At 36.0% G+C, this 23850-nt stretch overlaps 1 protein-coding gene across 3 annotated transcripts in view; it reads left to right on the top strand.

Moving 5' to 3' along the window:
* Positions 1-14136, top strand: part of NUF2 (NUF2 component of NDC80 kinetochore complex) — a 34356-nt gene extending 20220 nt beyond the window's left edge. For 2 of the 3 annotated variants that reach the window (XM_059042375.2, XM_067040093.1), the window contains exons 11-15: positions 574-711; positions 3223-3363; positions 4364-4539; positions 5497-5632; positions 11558-14130. In XM_059042375.2, coding sequence (XP_058898358.1) covers positions 574-711; positions 3223-3363; positions 4364-4539; positions 5497-5632; positions 11558-11692 — 726 coding nt within the window. In that variant the 3' untranslated portion in view covers positions 11693-14130. Of the gene's footprint in view, positions 1-573; positions 712-3222; positions 3364-4363; positions 4540-5496; positions 5633-11557 lie in introns of all 3 variants that reach the window. The other variant, XM_067040087.1, reaches the window with a different exon arrangement.
* The last annotated feature ends 9714 nt before the right edge of the window (positions 14137-23850 follow it).

The following is a 23850-nucleotide window of genomic DNA, read 5'->3' on the forward strand; positions in this document are numbered from 1 at the left end:
CTGTATACTGAGTACCTTCTCAGTGCTATTATTTTCATTGGGTTCTGGGAAAGCAAAGATAACTGTTCACAATCCCAGGTTGCTCAGTTAATTCAGAAACACATATTAAATACATAGTTATAGTATCACATGTACAATAACTGTTTATAGAAGGAATACAGAGGAAGTAGGAACAGGATTTTCAAGGATTAATAGAAACTCACTTGCAGTACAGGAATGGGATGATGATACTCAGGAGGACCATACTGTCAGAGAGAGATCACTTATAATTGTCCAGACATAAGACTGACTGTATTACCAGATTGTAGAGTATAGTAGGAAGCCGGTGGAAGATGACACTGGAAAGGAGAGTAAGAGCTACATAATGAAAGATCTTGAATAGTGTGTTAAGGAGCCTGATCTTTGGCCTGCAGACAAATGTGAACAATCAAGCAGGGGAGTGATGTGGTCAAAATTTAATTTAACCCCCACTACAACAAACACAGACCCATTTCTTTGTTCTTTTCCATTACTGTAGTGGCTAATCACCAGTTTTATTATTATATCTAACATATAAAAATGTTTTCTCAACAGAATGAACTAAAATTGTCAGTGGTTTCTTTGAAAGAAGTACAAGAGAGTTTGAAAACAAAAATTGTGGATTCTCCAGAGAAGCTTAAGAACTATAAAGAAAAAATGAAAGATACAGTCCAGAAGCTTAAGAATTCCAGAGTGAGTTTCCTTTTTATTTTAATGCTTTTCTCTTTTTCTGTTTAGCAACTCTTGTTTAATTGTGTGTTAATTCTCTAATTTCCAGATTATCTATACATCTCTTCTTCTTAGGCTTTTTGCCCTTGTCTTTAATTTTTAGCTCTTCTCTAAAATGGATGTAGGAAAAGAAGTATAATTTCAAGACATTTGTTTAATTATGCAACAAATTTTTGAGTCTTTTGCCCTGGGTGATCAAAACAGAAATGACCTGTCCTCGTGAGACAGGTCATTTACTTTATCTTACTTTATCTTAAGGTCATTTACTTTATCTTACTTTATCTTTTTTTAAATTTTTTTTGCGGTACTCGGGCCTCTCACTGTTGTGGCCTCTCCCGTTGCGGAGCACAGGCTCCGGATGCGCAGGCTCAGCGGCCATGGCTCACGGGCCCAGCCGCTCCGTGGCATGTGGGATCCTCCCGGACCGGGGCACGAACCCGTTTCCCCTGCATCAGCAGGCAGACTCTCAACCACTGCGCCACCAGGGAAGCCCTATCTTACTTTATCTTAAGTGAGAAAGGTGTTAAACAATTTTAAAATCAATTATATAATTATAGATTATAATATGTATTATGAAAAACTATAGGGTGTGCATGTGTAGGGGCAGGAAGTATATGGGAACTCTCTGTACCTTCTGCTTAATTTTGCTATGTACCTAAAACTGCTCTAAAAAATAAAGTCTATTTTTAAAAAAGCACCAAAAAGAGAAACAAACAAAAAATAGGATAGGGTGCTTCAAAATAACATAATGAAAGTAGCCTAGTTTAGTATTGTGGAAATCAAGAGGTGGAGGTGGGAAGGAATGGAAATTTATGTTGACATCTGAAGGATGAACAGAGGTTATATTAATATATTGATATTGGAAGAGCATTCAAGGCAGAGGGAACAGCATATGCAAATTCTATGAGGTAGTAGTAGAGAGTAAGTTATAGTCAAGGAAGAAAGCATGATATATAAGAAGAAGAATAGCATGAGTTGATGATGGAAAAATGGACAACGGGCAGATTATTCAGGGTGCTGGATTTTACCTTAAGAGCAAGGGCATACCACTGGCTAGTTTAAAAGGGGAGTGTTGGAACATGGTATGATTTAAGTTTAAAAAGATTATAGGTTACTCTGGGAGATGGATTGAGGTATGTGGGACAAAAGTAGAAGTGGGTAGACAATTTATCATCCTTTATGAGGAAAGGGTTTTAAACTATTAATTAAAAAGAACATTTCTGGTTTATCTCTGAATTTGTTCTTCAAGTCATTCCTGATAATTGAGAATTATCACACGGGAATAGACAAAGATTACTAGAACAGAAATGAGAGCTCAGAAATAGACCTGAGTGTTTATGAGATCTATTTATTTAATAAGCAATTCTGATTCAATTGGCAGTTCATCTAGGCGAAAAGCAAGTTGGGTCTATACCTTGCACCGTTTACAAAAATAATTTTTCTTTTCTTTTTTTTTTTTTGTGGTACGTGGGCCTCTCACTGTTGTGGCCTCTCCCGTTGTGGAGCACAGGCTCCGGACACGCAGGCTCAGTGGCCATGGCTCACGGGCCCAGCAGCTCTCTGGCATGTGGGATCTTCCCGGACCGGGGCACGAACCCATGTCCTCTGTATCAGCAGGCAGATTCTCAACCACTGCGCCACCAGGGAAGCCCTACAAAAATAATTTTTAATTGGATTGAAAATTTAACAAGTTTAGAAATTTTAGGAGAACACTTGTATTATCTTGGACTGGGATAGAGTTTTTAAATTAAGATTGGAAACTCAGAAGCTATAGAGAAAAATAGACCTGTGGAACATATATATAGTGCATATGACATTATGCATATGACATTATTATATCCATGTTATGCAAAGACACAAAAGAGTATTTACAAATTAGTAGGAAAAAGACAACTTAATGGAAAAATGAGCTGAAATATGATTAAGCATTTCACTGAAGACAAAATCCAACTGGTTAATAAGGTGGGAGGAGAGAGAGACTAGTGGGGAAAGGAAAGAAGCCTTTGTATTGTTGCAGTGCTTGTGGTAAACATATGCCCATTTCCTAATTTTAGAAGAAGAATTAATCTTTTTGAAAGAATTAGCTGTAAATAGTTATTATACAAATGAATAAGAAGATTATAATTGGTAATATAATTGCCCAGGAATAATTAGGAGTAGTTTGAGTATTAGCAGAAATGAACTCTTTTAAAATCATTGTGAATAACCTTTGGAAGGTACTTCAATGAGTGATTTAGTAAAATTATGGTAGTTTTTCTTTGTTCAAGGATATTTGGCAATTAGGAAGCATAATTATATGTGCTTAGACACATGTCAGTAATAGTGCTTTTTTACTTACCTAGAAACTTAATTGTTCTCTGCTCTTTAACTTTCAGTATCGAGTACAGAAATTATTTAAGAGCAAACAAATTGACATTACAGCGGTTTCATAAAGGAGAGTGCCAACATGGTTTCTATGTTTTTTTTCTTTCAAAGCAAGAAGTGATGGAAAAGTATGAAATCTATCGAGACTCTGTTGACTGCCTGCCTTCATGTCAGCTGGAGGTGCAGCTATATCAAAAGAAAATACAGGACCTTGCAGATAATAGGGAAAAATTAACCACTATCTTAAAGGAGGTTTGTATTGTATGGAGTTTTTATGTCTTTACTACGTAATAGTTTACTGTAGTCCCTTGAATTTGCTTTTACTTTCTATTGCTATTTTCCTACAGAAAAGCTGGGTCATTCTACATTATAATAGATGTGGCAATGTGTGCTCAAGGATAAAACACTGTTCTTTTTAAACATAGCAATAGTAGACCCATTTTAACCTTCAGATGAAATGAATAATAAATTAATTAACATAGCATATTACCATGTATATTTTGGAAAAAAGTAATGGAATTTTAAACTTGTTCTGACAGTTGGAAATGATCTTCTAATCAGTAAGCATAAAGTCCCAACTTACTGCTTAACACTGTAGCTAGGATCTCTAAATAGATTTAAAGTTTACGACACAGACCCTGCCCTGAGTGAAGATGGACAGCTAAGGCCAACGTTTTTAAGTTTCTTAGGCTAGAAACTTGAAAATCCTTTTCACTTCATTGTCCTAATCCAGACTGTCCCCAGGATCACTGACATAGCGTTTAATGAAAGATTTCTTTCTTGAGGGAAAAAGGAGTTGAAAGGTGAGTAGCCTGAGATATTCTTTCCCAGCTACACACTTCCCTTATCTCCCATCAAGAGTCAGCACAAAAAAGGATTGAGATCCACTGCTTTTGTTTCTAGGGTCTACTCTTTCCTCTTTATTCCTACTACCTTAGTTCAAACCCTCACCCCCTCAACTTAGCTTGTTGGCTGATCTTATTAATGTGTTCCTCTATTCCAGTCCTTGCTGATAAAATGACATGATAAATAACACCTCTCTAGGTGTCAGGTTCTTTCTCAGTATCCTTAGTGCCTTCCTGTTGTCTGTTTTGTTCAGTCTGCATTCTTGTGCTGGGCTTTCAGTGTTTAAACAGTTTTATCACATTTTAAAATTGTATTTTATTACAGCTCATCCTAGAAAATAGTCCTTCATTTTATTTGTAAATCCTAATTGGTTGTATTGACTTTAAATACATCTCATAAAATACAGAGCCTGAACTTGGAGGACAAAATTGAGAGTGATGAGTCAGAACTGAAGAAATTGAAGACTGAAGAAAATTCCTTTAAAAGACTGATGATTGTGAAGAAGGAAAAACTTGCCACAGCACAGTTCAGAATAAATAAGAAGCATGAGGATGTCAAGCAGTACAAACGTACCGTGATTGAGTATGAACTTATTTTAAATTTAATGTATTAGAAAGTAATTAGAAAAACCTAATTCACTTTTTCCCTAAGATTCCAAATCTCCTATAATTTCAAAAAGGTATTCCACTGTTAGGTGACTAAAACAGATGAGTTAATTATGAATCTCATAATGTTGCTATATCTAGATTTAGAGATGTTTTAGGTATATACTAGCATTTTTTTCTTTTCCTGATATCACAATTCCAAATCCTTTGCACAATTCTTCAGAAGGGTTCTGGCGCTACTGCTTATTTCAGTGCACTTTAGAGACTGGTCTAGAGTTGTATTAGAGTGAATCATTTGGTTCATTTTATTGTCCAGCTGGTCTGTAACAGCATATTTTGAGAAAAAGTCTTATTTTTTTATTCATATATGAAGTAGTACTTTGCTAAGCATTTTGTCATGGCCGTCGTCATCGTTGTTGTTGGCCAGTACGTTTGGGTGTTTCATTGGTAGAGTCTTCTTCCCATCAGTTGCAAAAATGTGTTTTTAGAATAAATGCCCCAGATATGTCTATGAGATGACACCATTTCAGCCTCTAAAAGGTGTATTAGGATGGTCTGAAGATTTCCTTTGCTCTTCTCATGCAGATGAAGCAAAAGGGCAGAACCTGAGGGTTTTAATTTGTTGCCACATGCCTTGCAGGAAAGTTGTGCTAATACACACTCCTAACAACAGTACATGAGTGAGCACACTGGGGAGATGTGACTTAAGATCTCCATGTTAAATAACAGCTTTGTGTGGAAGAGCTTACTCTATGCCATGACCTGAATATAGCACCACCCTGCAATTCTCATGTTTGCTTTTGTATCTTGAGAAGAGTTTTAGGTCAGTCAGTCAAATACAAACAGTCTCTTTGGAATCAAAATTAGAGTTAAATGCTTGACTGTTTAGATGCTTAAGAGGAATTATAATTTAGCTGTCTCTATTTTCCTTTAGAGATTGCAATAAAGTTCAAGAAAAAAGAGGTGCTGTCTATGAGCGAGTAACCACAATTAATCAAGAAATCCAAAAAATTAAATTTGGAATTCAACAACTAAAAGATGCTGCTGAAAGGGAGAAACTGAAGTCTCAGGTGAGTATATGTTCATAAGAAATTAATTTCAGATAATCTCACAAGTTTAAAATGTAAATTATGTCATCCTCATTTTGAAGATTTTGTCAGTTCTCCAGAGTAGAAATTGACCCCTCAGGTCTGTTGCTTTTATTTCCATTACCCTGGGATAGTTTGCATGTATGTCTCCTCATACCTTTTTTTCCTTGCCTTTTTTCCCTGTTAGCACCTCGAATTGTGCTTTGCAATGCGAGTAGGTGCTCCATAAAGGTTCTGAATTTGTTTGATACATGAATTTAGATGGTGATTTAAAGTAATGTCTTCTAAAAACTTTTTGCATTTTTTCCTGATAAAAGGATCTCAAAAGTATTTCTTATCATCAATGTTAAATGTATTTGAGTTGTTACTGGTATTTTGATATATTTTTTTAATGATAACTTTATCATAATTACCTAAAGTTACTCTGCTTGTTTCAAGTGTATTGTTTCATAAACAGTCTCAAGTTTAATGAGGACAGGCATCTTGTCTTCTACATTTTTATCTTCCAAAATGTCAGTATAGTGCCAAACATAATGTTTATTATGTTTATTTCTCTTTTTTTTGTTGACTGCCAAAGACCCAAGGAAGTAGTCTATTCCTGATACCTTTATCACATCTCATTCTATCCTTAGCCTTTAAAGTTTGTCCAGTGTCCTCAAGATTGTCCCAAACTGCTCTACCAGAAGTCACTAAAAACAGCCCTTTATCATGTAAAATCCCTTGGCCTCTTTTTTTCTCATTCTTCATCTTGCCTACATTGATATCTTATCCTAAACCTCTGAAACCTGAAAGATACTTAAACATGCTATCATTACCTTTCACCATTCACATTTAATTTGCAAGGATTCTTAACACTAAAAGAACCATAGTAGGCAGCCCCCTCTCTTGTTCTCAGGAACTTTTATCCTCTGAAATATTAGATTGTTATCATGTGCACATGTAAGTGTATATATACATAGTGAGGATTGTCTCAAGGCTACTTTAAAAGGAAGGAAAGAAAGGAATGGAAGAAAGAAAAAGAAAATGGCTAGGTTTCCCCTCCCATGGTCTGCCCAGTACACTGTCCTGATCTTTTCTATTCTTCCTTTTCTTTCTACATTCCAACTACTTTTTTTTTCTGCCCCTTAACTGGATATCTACCAAGCCTTTGGCCCTCTGTTTATCTCTAGAATGGGGGTTAGAAAGACCTTAGGAGATATTTAATCCTACTTCTTAACCAAATCAAATGAGCAGATATTTTTTTGTTATCACATGGTCAGATACAATTAATGAACCAGTTACTAATGTAAGTACCTTTTGTCTATAGGTCATAAAAGGTGCCTATGCCTGCCTTAAATTCCATTTAGTTTTGTGCATATATGTCTTGCCAATAACATTTTACGTTTCTCAACAATAGCAATCTTATTTTTTACCTTAGTGTGTCATGTCAAACCATGCCTAAAATGCTGCCTTATATGTAGTATGCTTTCCATAAATATTTGTAAAATTGGAAAGCCATCTAGCATGCTGTTTCTTAAAATTAGCCATGTAGTAGAACTCAATGAGGAATTTAAAGATGAGCAACCCCCCACCAAAATATGTTGAATTAGAATTACCAGCAGTGGGGCCCAAGAGCCTAAATTTTTTAGCATGGCTCTTGAGAACCACTGATGTGTTCTGCTTTGTTGTTTTCAATATTATAGAGCTCATCACTACCCAAGCTGTTCTACTAGGATAGCTATAGTTATTAAAATGTTACTTCTTATTTTGAGTTTAAAAATTTTCATTTCTGTACTCTAGTGAACCAAGATCACCTCTCTGGAACAAATCTGTATCCTCTTCTACTGAATAAAACTGTACTTAAGACAATTGAGGGTAAAGATCATGGGTTCTTTCAGCCTTCTCATCCAGGTTAATTAGCCCTAGTTTTCCAGCCATTCTTTATGTAGTTTAATTTTTTGATTCATTATTCTGTTTACTGTCCTCTCTACTGTTTCCTGCTTTTTAAATTCTGTTTAAAATATAGAACCCAGTACTAAACATAGTCTTTCAAGTAATGGTGTGACCAGCCCCAGAGCACAAGGCTACTGTTAATGAAGCATAATATTGGGTTGGATTTTTAGCAGCAGCATCTTGCCCTTGGCTCATATTTTGCTTGTGATCAATTAAAGGACCTCTGTCTTTTTCATATGAGGTTCTGCCAACTTAAAATTTTTTCACCACACTTTAATACAACTATTCTTTTGAAATTTTAATTCTGGATTTTACTGTTATTTATTTTAGGTTTCATGTTATTATTTCCACCTAGATTTCCAAAATTTCAAGGTCAGTTTAAATCTATGTATCATTCACATTAACTATTTCTCATGGCTTAGCATCACCTACAAATTTGACCAGCATGCCTTTTGCTCCAGGGGAGATAAATGTTGAGTAGAACTGGGCCCTTTGCTGTGTTGTATTTCTTCCTTCAGAATGGCCTAGAACTATTGATCAAAACTTTGGATACAGTTATTCAACTTGCTAAGTTGTTCTAACCATACCTTTATCCAGACAACAATGTGATATCCATTTGTTCCAAAATAGCTTGGGAGAGTCTCTAAGTCCCCTGGTGAAATCAAGATGTATTTTGTCAAAGAACCCTCTTTAGCTTACTTCATAATCATCTTTCATGAAAAGGAAAGAAGGATATGTTAAGATTGCCAAACTGTCCTTTGTGTAATTCTGTTGGATCCTAATGATCATCATATCCTTTTTTCCACTAATTATTCTTTTCCATAGATATTTCATCTCTTCTAGTTTCAATCATCATCTTTATTTAGATAGCTTTCAAAAATCTGTTTCCTGTTCTGTCTACCTCAACTCTACTCCTTATTTTAGAAGCCTGATGGATATTTTCAATGGATTAGCTATCACAACAAAAATAAACAATTATTAAATTACATTCAACATCTTTAGTGTCTTTCCTCTTCCTCACTTTCTTCTTCCCCCTCTGTCTCTCTCTCTTTCCCCTTCCCTTTCCCTCTCTCTTTCACTTAGTTTCTTCATATTCTTCAGTGGCATCATCATTTTCAAAATATCACAAAGAATTGCAATTTTGGATTTTCTTTGGATAATCCTGATATCCAATCACCAAGATAATGTCATTGATACTGTTCATAACAACCCCTTTCTAATCATGCTTCTATCACATAACTTTCTAATACTCATGAATTCCAGCAAAATCTGGCTAAATTTCTTCCTTGACTTAAGATTCTCCTGCATCAAATCTGCCCTGAACCCTAAGTATTGCCAAATTTAACCTGCTAAAATATCACTCTTATTACTACACTTTCTCGTTTAAAACGGGAACTCCCTGCTGTCCTGTAGTTATTCATGCATTTAGTCAGTCATTCAACAAATGGTCTATGCACCTACTAGATGCCAGCCTTTATATTTGATTCAGGGAGTAAGTATGAACAAGGAAGGCATGATCCCTACCTTCTAGGATTTTTAAAGTTTTGTATCTAAGCTAATCATTTTCATTGTTTAAGGTTTAATGGAAAGTGTATTCTCAATATAACTTTCTCTGGCTCCTTTCAGATATCTTTGATATCTCTCCTTCTCAAATACTATAGCATTTTTAGTCTGTTCTGATCTGTGCTGTCCAGTGGGGTAGCTACTAGCAACATGTGGCTATTTACATTTACTTTAAAATTAATTAAAATGAAATAAAATTTAAAATTTAGTTCCTTGTTTATACTAGCTGTATTTTAAGTGCTCAGTATCCTGTCTGGTCTGGATTGTATGTTTTTTTAAGGTAGAAAGCATAATTGCACGTTCCATTGTACTGTTGTACTATTTACAGTGCTACTTGTAGAAGGTACTCAGTAATATATTGGTTGATGAATTAATACATACTTTGTGGGTAAATGGCTACACTGGCCATAAAATTCCATGGATGTTATATCATCTTGAATTCCTCTGATTTGAAAAATGAGATAATTACCTAGACCAATGCTGTCCAAAGAACTTACTGCTAGGAATGTTCTATACTGCTCAGTACGGTAGCCATTAGGTACATGTAGCTACTGAGCACTTGAAGTGTGGCCAGTGCAACTGAGGAACATGTAGCTGTTTAAATGTAAATTTAAATAGTCATGTGTCCCTAGTGGTTGTCATATTAGGCACTGTAGAACTAGAGTTTGAGTTCAAAAATATTTAACTTCAGCCAAGCTATCACAGTAGGACTTACTTATTATGTGAATGAATATGATAAAGTTCCACTTGGATACAGAATTTAATTGGAAAGTGAAATATGTAGCTTTTGTGAGGGCTGTGATCTATTGCTATTAATATCCTGTGAGGGTTGGCTTAGAACTTCAAATGTTTGTTTGCTTCTGTGGATGTGCCAGTGGAATTGGGCTTTAATGTTTCATTCATTTATTGTGACTCTACCTGTAGGATTTGGTTCCTCCTTGAGAATATAGTTGTTCTCAGCAGAAAATTGTTCCTCTGAGTGTATTGAAATGGTTGGTTCAGATATTTACAGATTGTATATCTTTATTTAACCACACTTCATTTTAATAGTTTCTCATGAGTAATGTCTTTCTACCAAATTTATTCAGCTTTCTTTTTGGAATGAATAAATACATATCTCTGTAGAGCCAGGAAATTAAATTGATCTGTAGCTGCTGAAACGTGCTGATTTTTTTAAAGAAATGGTGTTAACATAAGATAGCAACTAATTCACCTTATTTTTCCTACAAGATTTAAGAAATAAAGGTATCAAAAACTTGATTTACTTTCCTAATGATTAATATTCCATCATAGTTATAGTAATTTGATGCCTGATTTAGATCTTGGGAATCTAAATACCCTCTTCTATTTTTGTATTAGGATTTAATAATGATCTATGTTTAGATTTTGGGAAAATGTTTAGCCTTAAGCATCTATTTATATTCACTTAATCTAGAGCAGTAGTTCTCAAACTTGCATAGGTGGCAGTCTCTGGAAATAGTGTTGTTCTTTTTGGGAACATTTTGAATCCATACTATATTAAATTATAATCTATATAATTTGCTCAAAATCAGACAGTATCTATACTAGAATTTAAACTAAGATAAATAGTAGCCAAACTATGGGTTTAAGAAAAGTTTCATGGGAGCAGCACTTAAAATTAAGAACATTTATACCCATTATACCCGTTTATTGCTTTTTCCTTCCATTGGAAAAGACCTGCTGTTTTATTTCAGTGGTGAAACACCTTTTATAATCTTTCAGAATACTACTTTTTCTTGTATCAAGGTTTGAGAATTGTTTTGTTTAAGAAAAATCAATAATAAATGGATCAAAATTGCATTTGATGAGTATGAGATAGAATAAAATGTATGCAAAGTAGTTCATTTATTATTTTATTCAGTCTCTAGAAATTGTTTTGTAATTTTTCCTTAATTCTTAACACATCCATATAGGTTTATATGAAAACTCACTATTGCTTATAGTAGGACTGCCTGATCAGTTTGTTAAAACAATTCTAAAAGGTATTCCTATATTTCTCAGTCCTGTAGATTACTTATTAAATCTGTTTACATATCATTTAAATAATGATCAGGGTCAAGTGCAGAGTACAGTAATCTAGGTATTTGTCAAGTAAACATGAAAAGCTCCAAAGTAAAAATTTTTCTTTGATGATTAAAAATATGTTCTTAATGTCTTGGAATTCAAGCCATTGTTAATGTCTCTGCTTTGTTCTTTCTAAGTAGCTGAGCTTCTGATGCATCTGCACAGCTTAATAAGAGTAGGCATACGAGTGTGTACATGTGCATAAGGTACTTTAGGCTTTAAAATATTATTAATAAATATGAACGAGACTGTTGGAATTCTTGTAACTCATTTTTAGTTTAGGTCGTTGCATGGAATAATTCTTATTATATTTCATTTTCTACTTAGGAAATATTTCTCAGCTTGAAAGCTGCTTTGGAGAAATACCATGAAGGCATTGAAAAGGCAACAGAGGACTGTCATACTAAAATAGATGAGAAAACAGCTGAACTGAAGAGAAAGATGTTCAGAATGTCAACCTGATTAACAAAATTACACGTCTTTTTGTAAATAGCTTGCCAATTTTTAATTTTCGGAAAGGAATAGTTAAGTTGAAGTTAATGGAAGTATCAAAAGTACCAAATAATGTTGGCTCAGTTATTTTTTATATACTCTCATAGGTTATTATTTTGTAAGATAATGCATTTAATGTAGACTTTTATGAACTTAAACTTAAAATGGCTTGTGCAGCCATTCATGTCTCTACTCTGCTCCTTGTTGTAAGTGGTGGTTGGAGTAAAACAGAAATAATTGCATTTGAAATATATAATTTTTCTCTGTTATTATCATGGCTGTTGCTGCTTTGTTTGTCGACATACGGAGGTATAGTATTATTGAGCCCTGACTTTGCACTAAGCATTGTGGGATCTCATTTGATCTTCACTCAAGCAACTCTAGGTAGACATTTTTGTAACTACTTTATTGATGAAGTAACTATGAAGGTCCTGAGCCAAAATTTGAACTGTGCTCTGTATGAGACTGAGGTCTGGAATGTTTCTACTGTACCACACTTTCTAATGTAATTATTTAAAAGAGAAAGTATGAGTGTGGTAGTCTAATTCTTCACTGATGCCATGGCATTTTTATGAGGAAAATAAGTTAAAATGTGCAAACTGCTTAGAACAGTGCCATGGTAGACATGTATATGTCTGGTAGACATATGTGTATATTAAGTATTGGTATTTGGAGTTCCAGGTACTTTTCTCTTTGTCAGAAATACTAAAATACTGCGGTAAGTAGAGAGTAGGCTTTCAGTGACAAGAAAAGCCCTGGAATAGGAGGAGTTGAAAGAGCTGGGTGTCCAGGGAGGAAGAGTTGGGACACAAAATTGAGCTATTGCTCTATCCCTTTCTTGCCTTTTTAAAATAGAATTTTAATCCATAGAAAGGTCTGTTTATGAGGCTAGGTAACGGGTGTAAACATGACCTTGTCTCTCATTTTATATTAAAAACATTTTAACTCCCCTGGACCCATCTCCACCTTCAGCTCTTGCTCTTTTCTTTTTCCACAACCAAATTTCTAGAAAACCTAATCTGTACATGTACTTCTACTTCATTCCCTGCCCATCATGGCATTGTTACTTCTCTCCATACTAATTCACTGAACTTTCTAAGATCACATTAATAGTTATCAAAATTCCCTGGACGTGTTTTAATCTTTATCGTCCTTACATTCTACCTGTCCAGTACTTTTTTCCCCTTTGTCTCAGTAACACTGCTCTCTTGGTTCTCTTAATTCTCTGTCTGTTCCTTTTAAATGTTTTTCCATGAGGGCTTCATTCTCTGTTCTTCTCTGAAGTGTTTGTGTTCTCTAGACTTCTGCCCTTGACCCTCCTCTCCTCAACCTCTGTACCGGTCCTTGAAAATTTTTATCAACACCCCCCACTTCAATCACGAATTAAACATGCATGCAACTTCTACTGCATTATATACATTTAGTTACACTTGTCATATTTTCCCAGAATTTCAGACTTGGGTAAAAGTGGACAAGGGTCCACTCTTACGTGAATTTGTTTCAATATGACTATATGATCCACAGTTGGTTGAATCTGTGGATGCAGAACCACAGATACAGAGGACCAGAGCATAAGTTGACAAAATCTGAGGTGGGTCCTGGGACCAATCTCCAGCAGATACTGAGGAATGACTGTAAATGGTTTTAACCTTTTGGCATTCTGGTGAAGCCTAATGGACCTTTTCAGAGTAATGTTTTTCATGCATGAAATAAAGCACAGGGCTGCAAGTGATTAGATTCAAATATGATTATCAAAATACTTAAAAACATGTTATGGAAAAGGAACTCACCCACTTCTTATGCCACTACCCCTCACTCCTTTATATCCATTTAGTTAGCAAGAGCTCCACTGATGTACCCAAGTCTCCTTCTCTCACATCTTTGCCCATGTTGCAGTTTACATCATCATCATTTCTCAGCTGGCGTACTTGCAATAATCTTTTTTACCAGGCTTCCAGTCTCTAACCCACCTCTACAAAGGTATTAGGATATTCTAAACATGCAAATTAGATTATGTCAGTAATTTTTACAAAGTTTTTTAGATTTTCAAATTGTGCTGCTCGGGTGCCATAGTGAACTCACAGAGAAACCATGCAATATTTAAATTTGCAGAGAAAACAGAGTGATAGTTGCTATCTGTTGGACACCAATGTGAACTACTAGCTCAAGGCAGTTCAGTTTCAATGTTAGATCACACTACATTCCTTTCAATGATATATCTTTATGAAGCTGGGGTTTTGGCATTTGCTGTGATACAAATCACATATCACATGAAAATCATTATGGAATAAGAAATGAGGGTGGCAATATCCAATATGATTTCAGGGTTTGAGAATTTGTACAGTGCCGGATAGGCATGCACATTCAATTAATAATTGGTAATGTAAGAGTAGAATAAAAATATTCTTTCAGTTTATGTGTTTTTCTTTCTTAAATACACATGGCTAGGGCATAAATACCTATTAAGTTGTTTGAACTTAGGTTCAACTTGATACTTGAAACTGCTTGATAATGGAACTGTTAAGTTTCTTGTTTTTTGATTTTTTTGGCCAAGGGGCACAGTAAAAGAATTTCTGATACACTAAGGGCTTCATGAACGGAGGAAGTCTTGGAACCTGTCACAGGAGAAATTTGCATGAGTTTCAAGACCCTTCATACTCTAGACTCTCATGTCTTTTCTCTTTGCCAGTTCTCATTTGAACTTTATCCGCAAGTTATACTGAGCTGTTTTAGCTTCCTTTGCACCTCACACTTCTGTGTGTTTTCACATTTCTTCTCACAGTTTTTCTTTTGTATGTCCAACTGGAAAATACGTATTTTCAAGTCTCCACCCGAACTACAGCTGTAATACCTTTCTTTCTTTTTTTGGGGGGGGCGTTACGTGGGCCTCTCACTGCTGTGGCCTCTCCAGTTGCGGAGCGCAGGCTCAGCGTCCATGGCTCAAGGGCCCAGCCGCTCTGTGGTATGTGGGATCTTCCCAGACCAGGGCACGAACCCGTGTCCCCTGCATCAGCAGGCGGACTCTCAACCACTGCGCCACCAGGGAAGCCCATGTAATACCTTTTTAAATGTCAGGTTTTCCTTTTCTTCTGTTATTATTTTCACTGTAACTTGTATCATTATACTGAAATTTTTTACACGTCCTCCACTGTGCTAGGCTTCATGTTTCTTGAGGCCAGTGACTGTGTCTCTTTTTTTAGTACTAATAGTATAGCGTAGTGCCAGGCACCTGGTTAGCCACTTTGTTTACTTAAGGAATAGCCATTTTTCTCTCCTATGACCAAATAATATAGCCATTGAGGCCAAGTTATCTTAATCCAAGAAGAAATACTTATCTTTCATGCATTTTTTTTCACATCAAACATCAATAGATGTTCTAGTAGTTCAGTATCTTCACTCTCATCTTTTTTTGCTCCCAAACAGATAAAAGCCTTAATTAAGAAGACCTCAGTATAATCCACATTAAAACCTATATTTGGCTGTTTAGATTGGAGAACAAATGACAAAATTTAGAACTTTTTTCTAACACCTTCTTAGAAATGACTATTTGGGCTATGTAACCTTTAAAAGTTTATTAATATAGGGAAATGAATGCTCTGAAGGCAGTGGCATCGTGTATATGTGACATATGCTGAGGCCTGATCTTGAAGGAAATTCTGTGTCTATATAGACTTTAGTTATCTTTTATGAGTCCAGCTACTTATTAGCTATATGTAGAGCAAATATTTAATTTCAAGTTCAACTGACATATTTCAAGGAGCTAATCCATTTTATGACAAAGCAAGGGAAATTGAAATATGCACCTTCATAAAGCTGAAGTTAATACATCTGATTTTAGTTTAACGGGATGTTTCCTATTTTTAGTAAGACCAGAAAAGTTTTATATGAAATTCCATTTCAAGTTCAGGGCCTGCCACCTATTTCAATTAAGTTGGCTCTCTTTTGATTGAAATATGCTTCTCATCTTCCTATCCATATTGCCACCAGGGGGCATAACACAACTTGTATAACCAATGCTAGAATAACTCGATTTTAATATTTGAAGCATCAAAGCTGAAAAATTTTAAAGTGATAGTAACTCAAAAAATTGTCAAAAGGAACTTAAAGACAATCTATTGGATTGTTGAAATCTATAGAATTGAAATAGGTTCTAAACAGTATCTTAAAATTATTTTAAAAATTTGCTAAAAGGATGATCCTTAGGCCAAAGCTCCAATCCTGACCCTATTTTATCATCTTTTTTAGATTATCTTGTCTAAGTTATCTTCCTAGTACTTGTTCAGGATTTCTAGCTCAGATTCCATGCAACTCTTAAAACTGAACTTTCCTGAGACAAGAATTTGAGATATTCATAAAACAATGAGCAAGTCACTTAGGGAATGAACCCTAGACCACCACCTGGCATTGATGTCTCAGTGTGACATGCTTTTTTTCTGATAAGATGATAAAGTCAGTCTCTACTACCACCATCCTCCTCTAATCCATTCATAGTGCCACTACATAGATCTCCGTAAAATACAAATTTAATCATCTCTTTGCCACTGCTTTACAAATCTTTGATGCTAACCCATTTCATGGTAAGATCCATAATACTTTGAAGGCCAGTACTTTGATGGAGGCAGTGTGGTGTGGTATAGTAGTTCCCAAACTGTAGTGTGTGTAATATTTGCCTGGGGTACTTGTTAAACATGCCTTGATTTGGTGGGTCTCTGGGAATCTACACTTGAAACAAGTACTCTAAGTTCTTGTAACAATGATCTTTGGAGATCACTTTAAGAAGCTCTGCTGTGTGATTAAAAGCATACAATTCAGAGTCAGTATTTACATTTCTTATAAAGTGAAGATAATAAATACATCTATAGCTCATAAGGATTGAGTGAGTTTTATAAAACAGCACACCGCCTGCTACACAGCGAATACTCACATGGTAGCTGGTGCTGTTCTAAACATAACATAGTAGATTGCTCCAGGGGCCAATCTGATATGTTTTCTATTTTCTGCACAACCTCTATTGGCAGTCCTTTACACCTACTTGGTGATGAATGAATAAACGTTTGCTGAATTAAAAACTCTAATCTGCTTGACCAAAATGAATTCAGCATCCTAAAGCAAATAGTTTACAGGGAAAGAAATCAGCTTTGTATTTTCAGTGCAAAAAACACAGATCATGACGGTTTTATCTTACCAGGGAAAAATAGCAGGTACACTCACAGAAAACGTGCAAGCTTCCCTTGGCTCCACAGGGTGTCACTGCTGACTCCTCTTTTCTGGTTGAACATATAAGTGTGAGGACTGTGTGGCGTTTGGAGGAGGGTTCTCAAAGCTCAGCTTCCATCAGAATCACATGGAGGGCTAAGACAGATTGCTGCCCCAGTTTCTCATTCAAAAAGTCTGGGGTGGGATTCTAGAATGTTCATTTCAATCAAGTGCCCAGGTGAAGCTGACACTCCTGGTTCAGGGATCCCACTTAGAGAACCACTGCAGTAAAGAAATCCACCCACAGCTGGGGATAGGTTTTTTTCATAGGTCTTCCACAGCAGTAGGAGCACACTGATGTGCTTACAAGTCACCTAGAGACCTTGTTAAAATACAGATTCTCATTCAGGTGGTTTGGGTGGGACCTGAGATCCTGCATTTCTGAAAAGCTCCTGGGTGATACCGATGCTGCTGAACCACAGACCACACTTTGAATACCGAAGTCAATAGCCCTCCCTGTCTCTCCTCATTGATTCCACATTCATATCACCAAGTTCTTTGCCCTTCAAAAGAGATGGTATATATAAAATGCTTGACACAGTACCCAGTGCATAGCCCAGCACTTTATATTGTGTTAGCAATTATTAGGATGAGATATTTAGTGCAGTGGTGAAGAATGTGCATTTTGGAGAGACTTTCAAATTCCATGTTTGCAACTTACCAGCTGTGTAAACTGGGTCATGTTACAGAATGGCATTGAGCCTTGAGTTCCTCATCTGTAAGTTAGGGATTATAGCAGTCTTTATTTCACAAAGTTCTTGTACGAATTAAATCAGAAAATAATTGTGAGCTACTTAGCACTCTATAAATGGCTATTATTACGAGTGAAATCCAAGAAATATATGTGATAAAAATGGCTGCAGCAGATGCTAGGTGAGATTTTACAATTTGAAAGAAATATAATCTAATCAGAAAAAGACACAAGATACTCATGATTATGACTTACCCACCAGTAATATTTATTTATTGCTCTCGGGTATGTCACCAGGCATACCTCAGAAAGGATTCAGAAAACACTGAGATACTTAAAACCATCTTTTAGACTAGACTTGAAGAAGAAAATGTTATAGAAATATTAATATCTTTTTAAAAGTTCTCAGAAATCAATTGCATTTTATCTCAGAGGCAAATTTGTCCTCATGTAATCAAGGCAACTTTATATCACTGCTCTTTCAAGCCAGAGACTGTAATTTATCTTTTAATCTACAGAATTTAGCATACAATGGAAGCAAAACAATATTTGGTGAAGAAACCCCACTGGATTCAAAGGTGCTAAGGCTGTCCCTTGTTAAGTTCTCCTATTAATTTTCCATTTTTCTTAGAAGGGTTCCTTTAGTTCTCTCACTGTCCCAGTTTTAGCTCTGAATGCCCCACATTCCAGGAAACTGGCTTCTGAGAGAACCTGGATGGTTGGTCTCCCTAGACATATATATTACATGAAGACCTATTTGCTCCCTTACTCATATCCATGGTTGGGCTCCCTTTACTTTCGCAGAATTTAGGTCTCATCTTCAATCAATATCTCAATGGTCATTTACTAAGAGTCCACTTTATACCAGATGTCATATGAGTATGTACACTGGAAGAAGTCAAATGAAAAAGATAATTCCTGCTCTCAAGAAGTGTCCATGGACATTGTAAACTCTTAAGGACTTTCTCTCCACCCAAATGTTATTAGTCTTTTTTTGCCCAAATCCTTTATTAATTATCCATTGCTGTGTAACAAATTAGGTTACCAGGTCCCAGACACTTCTGGAGAAATCTCTCCCAGTACAGAGAAGTCTGACTTTTTTTTTTCTTTTTTTGCTTACCTTTTATGTTCAGGGTGAAGGAAACTACCAAACTTTCTGTAAGCGAAGTTTATTTTTCCAACTGCTCAGAAAGGCAGGTGGGGAACAAAAGCCAGAGCTCCACATGCCTTACCCACCCAGAGGTATGCCTCTGCAGGGCATCTGCCCAGAGGTATGCTTCCTTCCCTCACTCCCTAGCCATCTGCAGAGCCAGGGAAAAAGCCCTTCTTCTTTCTTCACACTTAGCCCCAAAGTCACACTTAGCCCTCCCCTTTTGTAGGTATATGAAAAGGAAAAATAAAGCAAACCATGGGGTTTGGGCTTGAGTTCCCCCAGTTGTGACTTTTAACTATGTAACAATGTATCAGGGAAATAGTTGATGTTCTAAGGCCCTCTGTGACTGTACATTCTCTATATTTGCACTTAGAAATATTAAAGATTTATTTAGTTATTAACAAAATTTCCTTCCAAATAGGATCTGATCTTCTTTGAACTTTTAATAAAAGCAAACTCATATTAGCCATATTTCTAGAATTTAGGAACGCATAGCCTGAACTCTACAAACCAGGTGAAATTCCAGAAATCTCGATCTGAAAACTTTGGGAAGTTCTGTTTGTCTCTTTAGCTGGGGTGCCTATATAAGAAACACAAATATGGTTTTGGGATGCCCAGTTTGATGCCTTTATAAGATACAGATATGGATCTTTTCCTACCCTTGTTTCTATTGTGGCAGTCTGGGATTACCATGTCCCATATATGTCTTGGTTGTCTGCACTTTTTCCTTGAGGACTCCAGACCAGCCTGCCCTACACTAGTCCCAATGATTTGATAGCTACATAGCATGCCCCAAAGAGTGACTCCTCCCAAAGGTGATTACAGAGTAAACTAGTTCTTCCAATGTAGTCCTGCTTTCATCAACCCCATGAGACGTGTCCCCTCAAAGTCTTTAAAATAGGTCATTGCCATGCGAGGTTAGGTGGCACTGCTATAGTGGAAGAAGACTAGGAATCATAGTCACATTTGTAAGTATCCTCTGAGAAGTTTTCCCTGACTCTTCCGGATAAAATTAGTTTTCATTTTCTATTTTCCTTGAAGTCACCATCTTTTTTTTTCCTGGTTAAAAGTGAATTTCTGCTAAGAAATTATAATCATCCTACATGGGGCCCTAGCCCAGAAACCCTGACATAACATCAATGAAGGCTACATTTTAATTCATACTCCACCAAATCACAGTCACCAGCACTATTCTCAATGTAATGAAAAATCTCTAATGTGCTTAATTTGTCATCAGGAAGCGGAATCTATTCTGGATATTCAGAATGTCAGGCAGACTCTTTAGTTTGTTTTTTAAAAATTCGGTTGTACCATTTAATAATCAAAATCTTTACATAATGACTGAGCATAAAAATGTTTTTGTTTTCCTTTAAGAAAGATATTATATTTCATAAACACATAAGGCTACTGCATTGTGAATAATAATGAACATCTATGGACCATCACCCAACTTAAAAATAAAGATATTAGCAATACAATCGAAGCCCTTTCCATAGCCCCCATGATGACAAGCCCCAGTCACTGCTCTCAGGTAACTATTATCCTGAAATTGATATTTATTATTTCCATGAATTTCTTTATACTTTTACTGCCTAGATGAAGCATCCCTAACAATATGTAGGCATATTATTGAATGGCATACTATATATTCTCCTGTAACTCATTCTTCACTTAATGGGAACAACTTGAGGGTTATGACTTTTCTGTTCAATGCTGTCCATATGCATAACACCTAGAACAGTGCCTGACACATAGGAAGCCGGCAAATATTCTTTGAATGAATAAGCATTCTATTTTTGATCTATGTTCATATTTATATGTGTAGCTATTTTTGTTTCATTTTCCACTTCTGTATAGTATTTCATTGCATGGCTATATCACATATTCCTGTTGAGGGTCAGGAGTTTGATTACTTCCTACTTTTTTTTTGGCTATTGTAAATATGCTAAGCACTAAGAAAATTTGTTTACATATTTCTTTATCCACTCATGGTGAAATTTCTCTGGGATATATACCAAAGAGTAGAATTCCAGGGTCTCCAAAGTGGTTTGCCATTTTTCATGAGTACTAGCAGCATTTGTGTGTGCCAGAGATTTCATATCTTCATCACCACTTGGTATAATCAGACTTCTAATGTTTGCCAATGTGATGAATGTGAAGCGGCATTTCACTTTAGCATTCATTTTCCATTTTCCTGTTTACTTAGTAAGGATAAACATCCTTTCATATATTTATTGACCATTCAAGTTTCCTCTTTGGTGAACTACCTGTTCATGTATTTTGGTCACTTTTCTATTTGGTTACTTAGTTTTTTCCTTATTACTTTCAAGGATACATATTCTTATATTCTGGATACTACATTTTGTCTGTTGTATGCTTTGCAAATGTCTTCCATTTTTGGCTGGTCTTTCATGTTCTTCTCCCCACAGCACTTTTTAAAAACTTTCACTGTTGTACTTGTTCCACTGAATTGTAATTTTTTAATCCACTACATCTATTAAACCCATTAAAAGTTTACTCCACTAGACTGTGAGATCCTTGAAAGCCAACTATTTATCATTTATGATTGAGGACCTTGCACCATGCCTTGTACTTACTGGGACACAATCAATGCTTTTTGATTTTGAGTTTTGATTTTTGAAATGAATAAGGCTCTTTTTCCTCAGACAAGGTGAAAAGTAGCTGGTAGGGTTAGTGCTGGGTTTGGTAAACCAGAGTCCATGGGCCAAACCAGCCAGCTCCCTGCTTTTGTAAAGAAAGGTTTAATAGAACACAGCCAAGTTCATTGCTCACATATTGTCTATGGCTGCGATCATGCCAAGATGGCAGAGTGCAGTAGTTGTGACAGACACCATATGACCCACAGTTCCAAAAATATTTACTATTTTTGGCCCTTCACAGAGGAAGGTTGTGAGCCCCGTCTAGTAGATAAAGGTGGATGCACTGGGAAGCATGCTTACATCACATATTTATGGCTTCAAAAGAAAAAGTACACCTCATCTCTTTTCTGTCACTTTCTTTACATTGCCAGACTATGTATGTTGCAACTTCTTACTTCATCCTACCTTAAAATAATGAATAACAAATTATATAGAAGAGTTTAAAATAATCTGAATTAATGTAGGTCCCAAATAATGCCATCAGCCCCCAAATAATGTCATCATTCTATCTTTAATCCATCAATACAGAAATGGATCTTATTTCATAAGAATGTTTACCAAAAATTGCCTCCTGGATCATCAACTACTCAATGGCAGAGCGAGTGTCTTTGGATTCCTTTGTAATCTACCTTCCCCCTGTCCTCCTCTCTTGGCACCTCATTCAGTGTTCTGGTCACTGAGGTCACTCCATAAATGTTAATTTGTGGCTGTTGATGTTACAGTGGGTTATTTACCTTATTATGCTTTGTAAGAAATAATTGTGGCAGACAGACAAGGTGTAGGATGGGTGTGGGGCAGGCAAAGCGACAGAGGGAAGCAATGGAGAAAGATAGTCCTAAAAGCATTTGCTAATTTACAACCCCTGGGGCTGCTGAAACCACTTTCAAATTTTGCAGCCTTTGACATTTTTGCAATTTTTCCATGTCTTTGCTGCTGTTCTAGTACCACAGATAAGAAACCCTCAAACCTTGCTCTGTTCTTGAATAATGAGATTGGAAAGAAAAGATCTTTTTCATCTTTTTAACATTAAAAAAAAAAAAAAAAACTAGTCAAAGCCCAGCAGTTCAACAAATATTACTCATGTCACGGCAAGAAGAAAAGGGGACTTTTGAATAAAATAAAAAAATGGAAAAGACGAACACAAGAGGCATTGTTTGCATATCAGAAAAATTAATCTACATAGGAAAGTGTAAGAGCCTGCAATTCAGAAAGCAAAGAATTAGGACAGCCCAGCTGAGAATAATTTTCTAGCCAGTTAATTTAATTGCATAAATCATTCCTTTGTTAGCAATAAAGAGATATAATTAAAATGAGATTGCCTCTAGTTTCTATTCTCTAGAAACTAAAGGAATTGATTTTGGGCAAAGCATTCTTCCAAATACCAGATCGGCAAATTACATTTACCTTTTTAGAAAAGCTAAATTATTTTGCCGTAATATCATGGTGGGTTTAATTAATTATAGATCTGCCATATGATCTTAAAGAAATAATTTATTTAATGTCCTTATAACAGAAGTTTGCAATCATGTGTGTATCCCTTTGGTAGATGGTGTGCAGATTTTTACAAACAGGTCAGAAGTTTAACAGGCAGATGTCAGGAGGAATTTGAGGCAGTATAACGATTGTTTGGGGTTTTGGTTTGCTGTCCTTGTTTAAAATAAAAAACGTCACTGCTTAGTATTGCATAATTTAACTGAACTCATTTAGATTGGCTTTATTCTAAAATTGCTACTGGTAATTATTTGCTGTCTCTGAACCTTTGGGATTTAAAGAGCCTATAATTGTCTATTAAATAGGGGGAAATCAGATCAAAGAGGATTGCAAAAAGTCTCCTACTATAAAGCCCAGGTCTGCTGATCAGTCAATTGAATGTCAGAGAGAATTGCAAGCTGTGACAGAGAAGAGGCTCATTTTTATGGTAATGAATTTGAATTTTTAAAAATGTACTAAACTACAGTTGCTTGCTCCAGATTTTTGAAATTCATTGGCATTACTTAGCAACAGGGATTTACACAGAGGTGGGAGGGGATTCCACCAGACTTCAGAGGGCCTGGGCTCTGGGAAAACTATGCCCCTGCACTATGGCTGCTGTCAAGTTTTCATACCACATCCTACCCCCGCAGAGACCGGTGGCCCTCTTTCCTGTTTCAAACTTTAATTTCATAGCAATGTTTACCTGAGAGCAGTGGGGGAGCTTGTCATCTTGGAGGGTTACAGAAAGCGTTTCAATTATTGCTAATGTTTTCTTTTAAATTAGACGTGGAACATGGGTGGTCATTATTAGTCACTCCATAGGACGATACAGATGGATCTGAACTCCCTTTGCTTTAAAAGTTGCAGAAGATTCCTGTCTCTGTTGGGCAATCTA

The sequence above is a fragment of the Kogia breviceps genome, chromosome 1 (genome assembly GCF_026419965.1).
Source record: "Kogia breviceps isolate mKogBre1 chromosome 1, mKogBre1 haplotype 1, whole genome shotgun sequence".
Classification (NCBI taxonomy): domain Eukaryota; kingdom Metazoa; phylum Chordata; class Mammalia; order Artiodactyla; family Physeteridae; genus Kogia; species Kogia breviceps.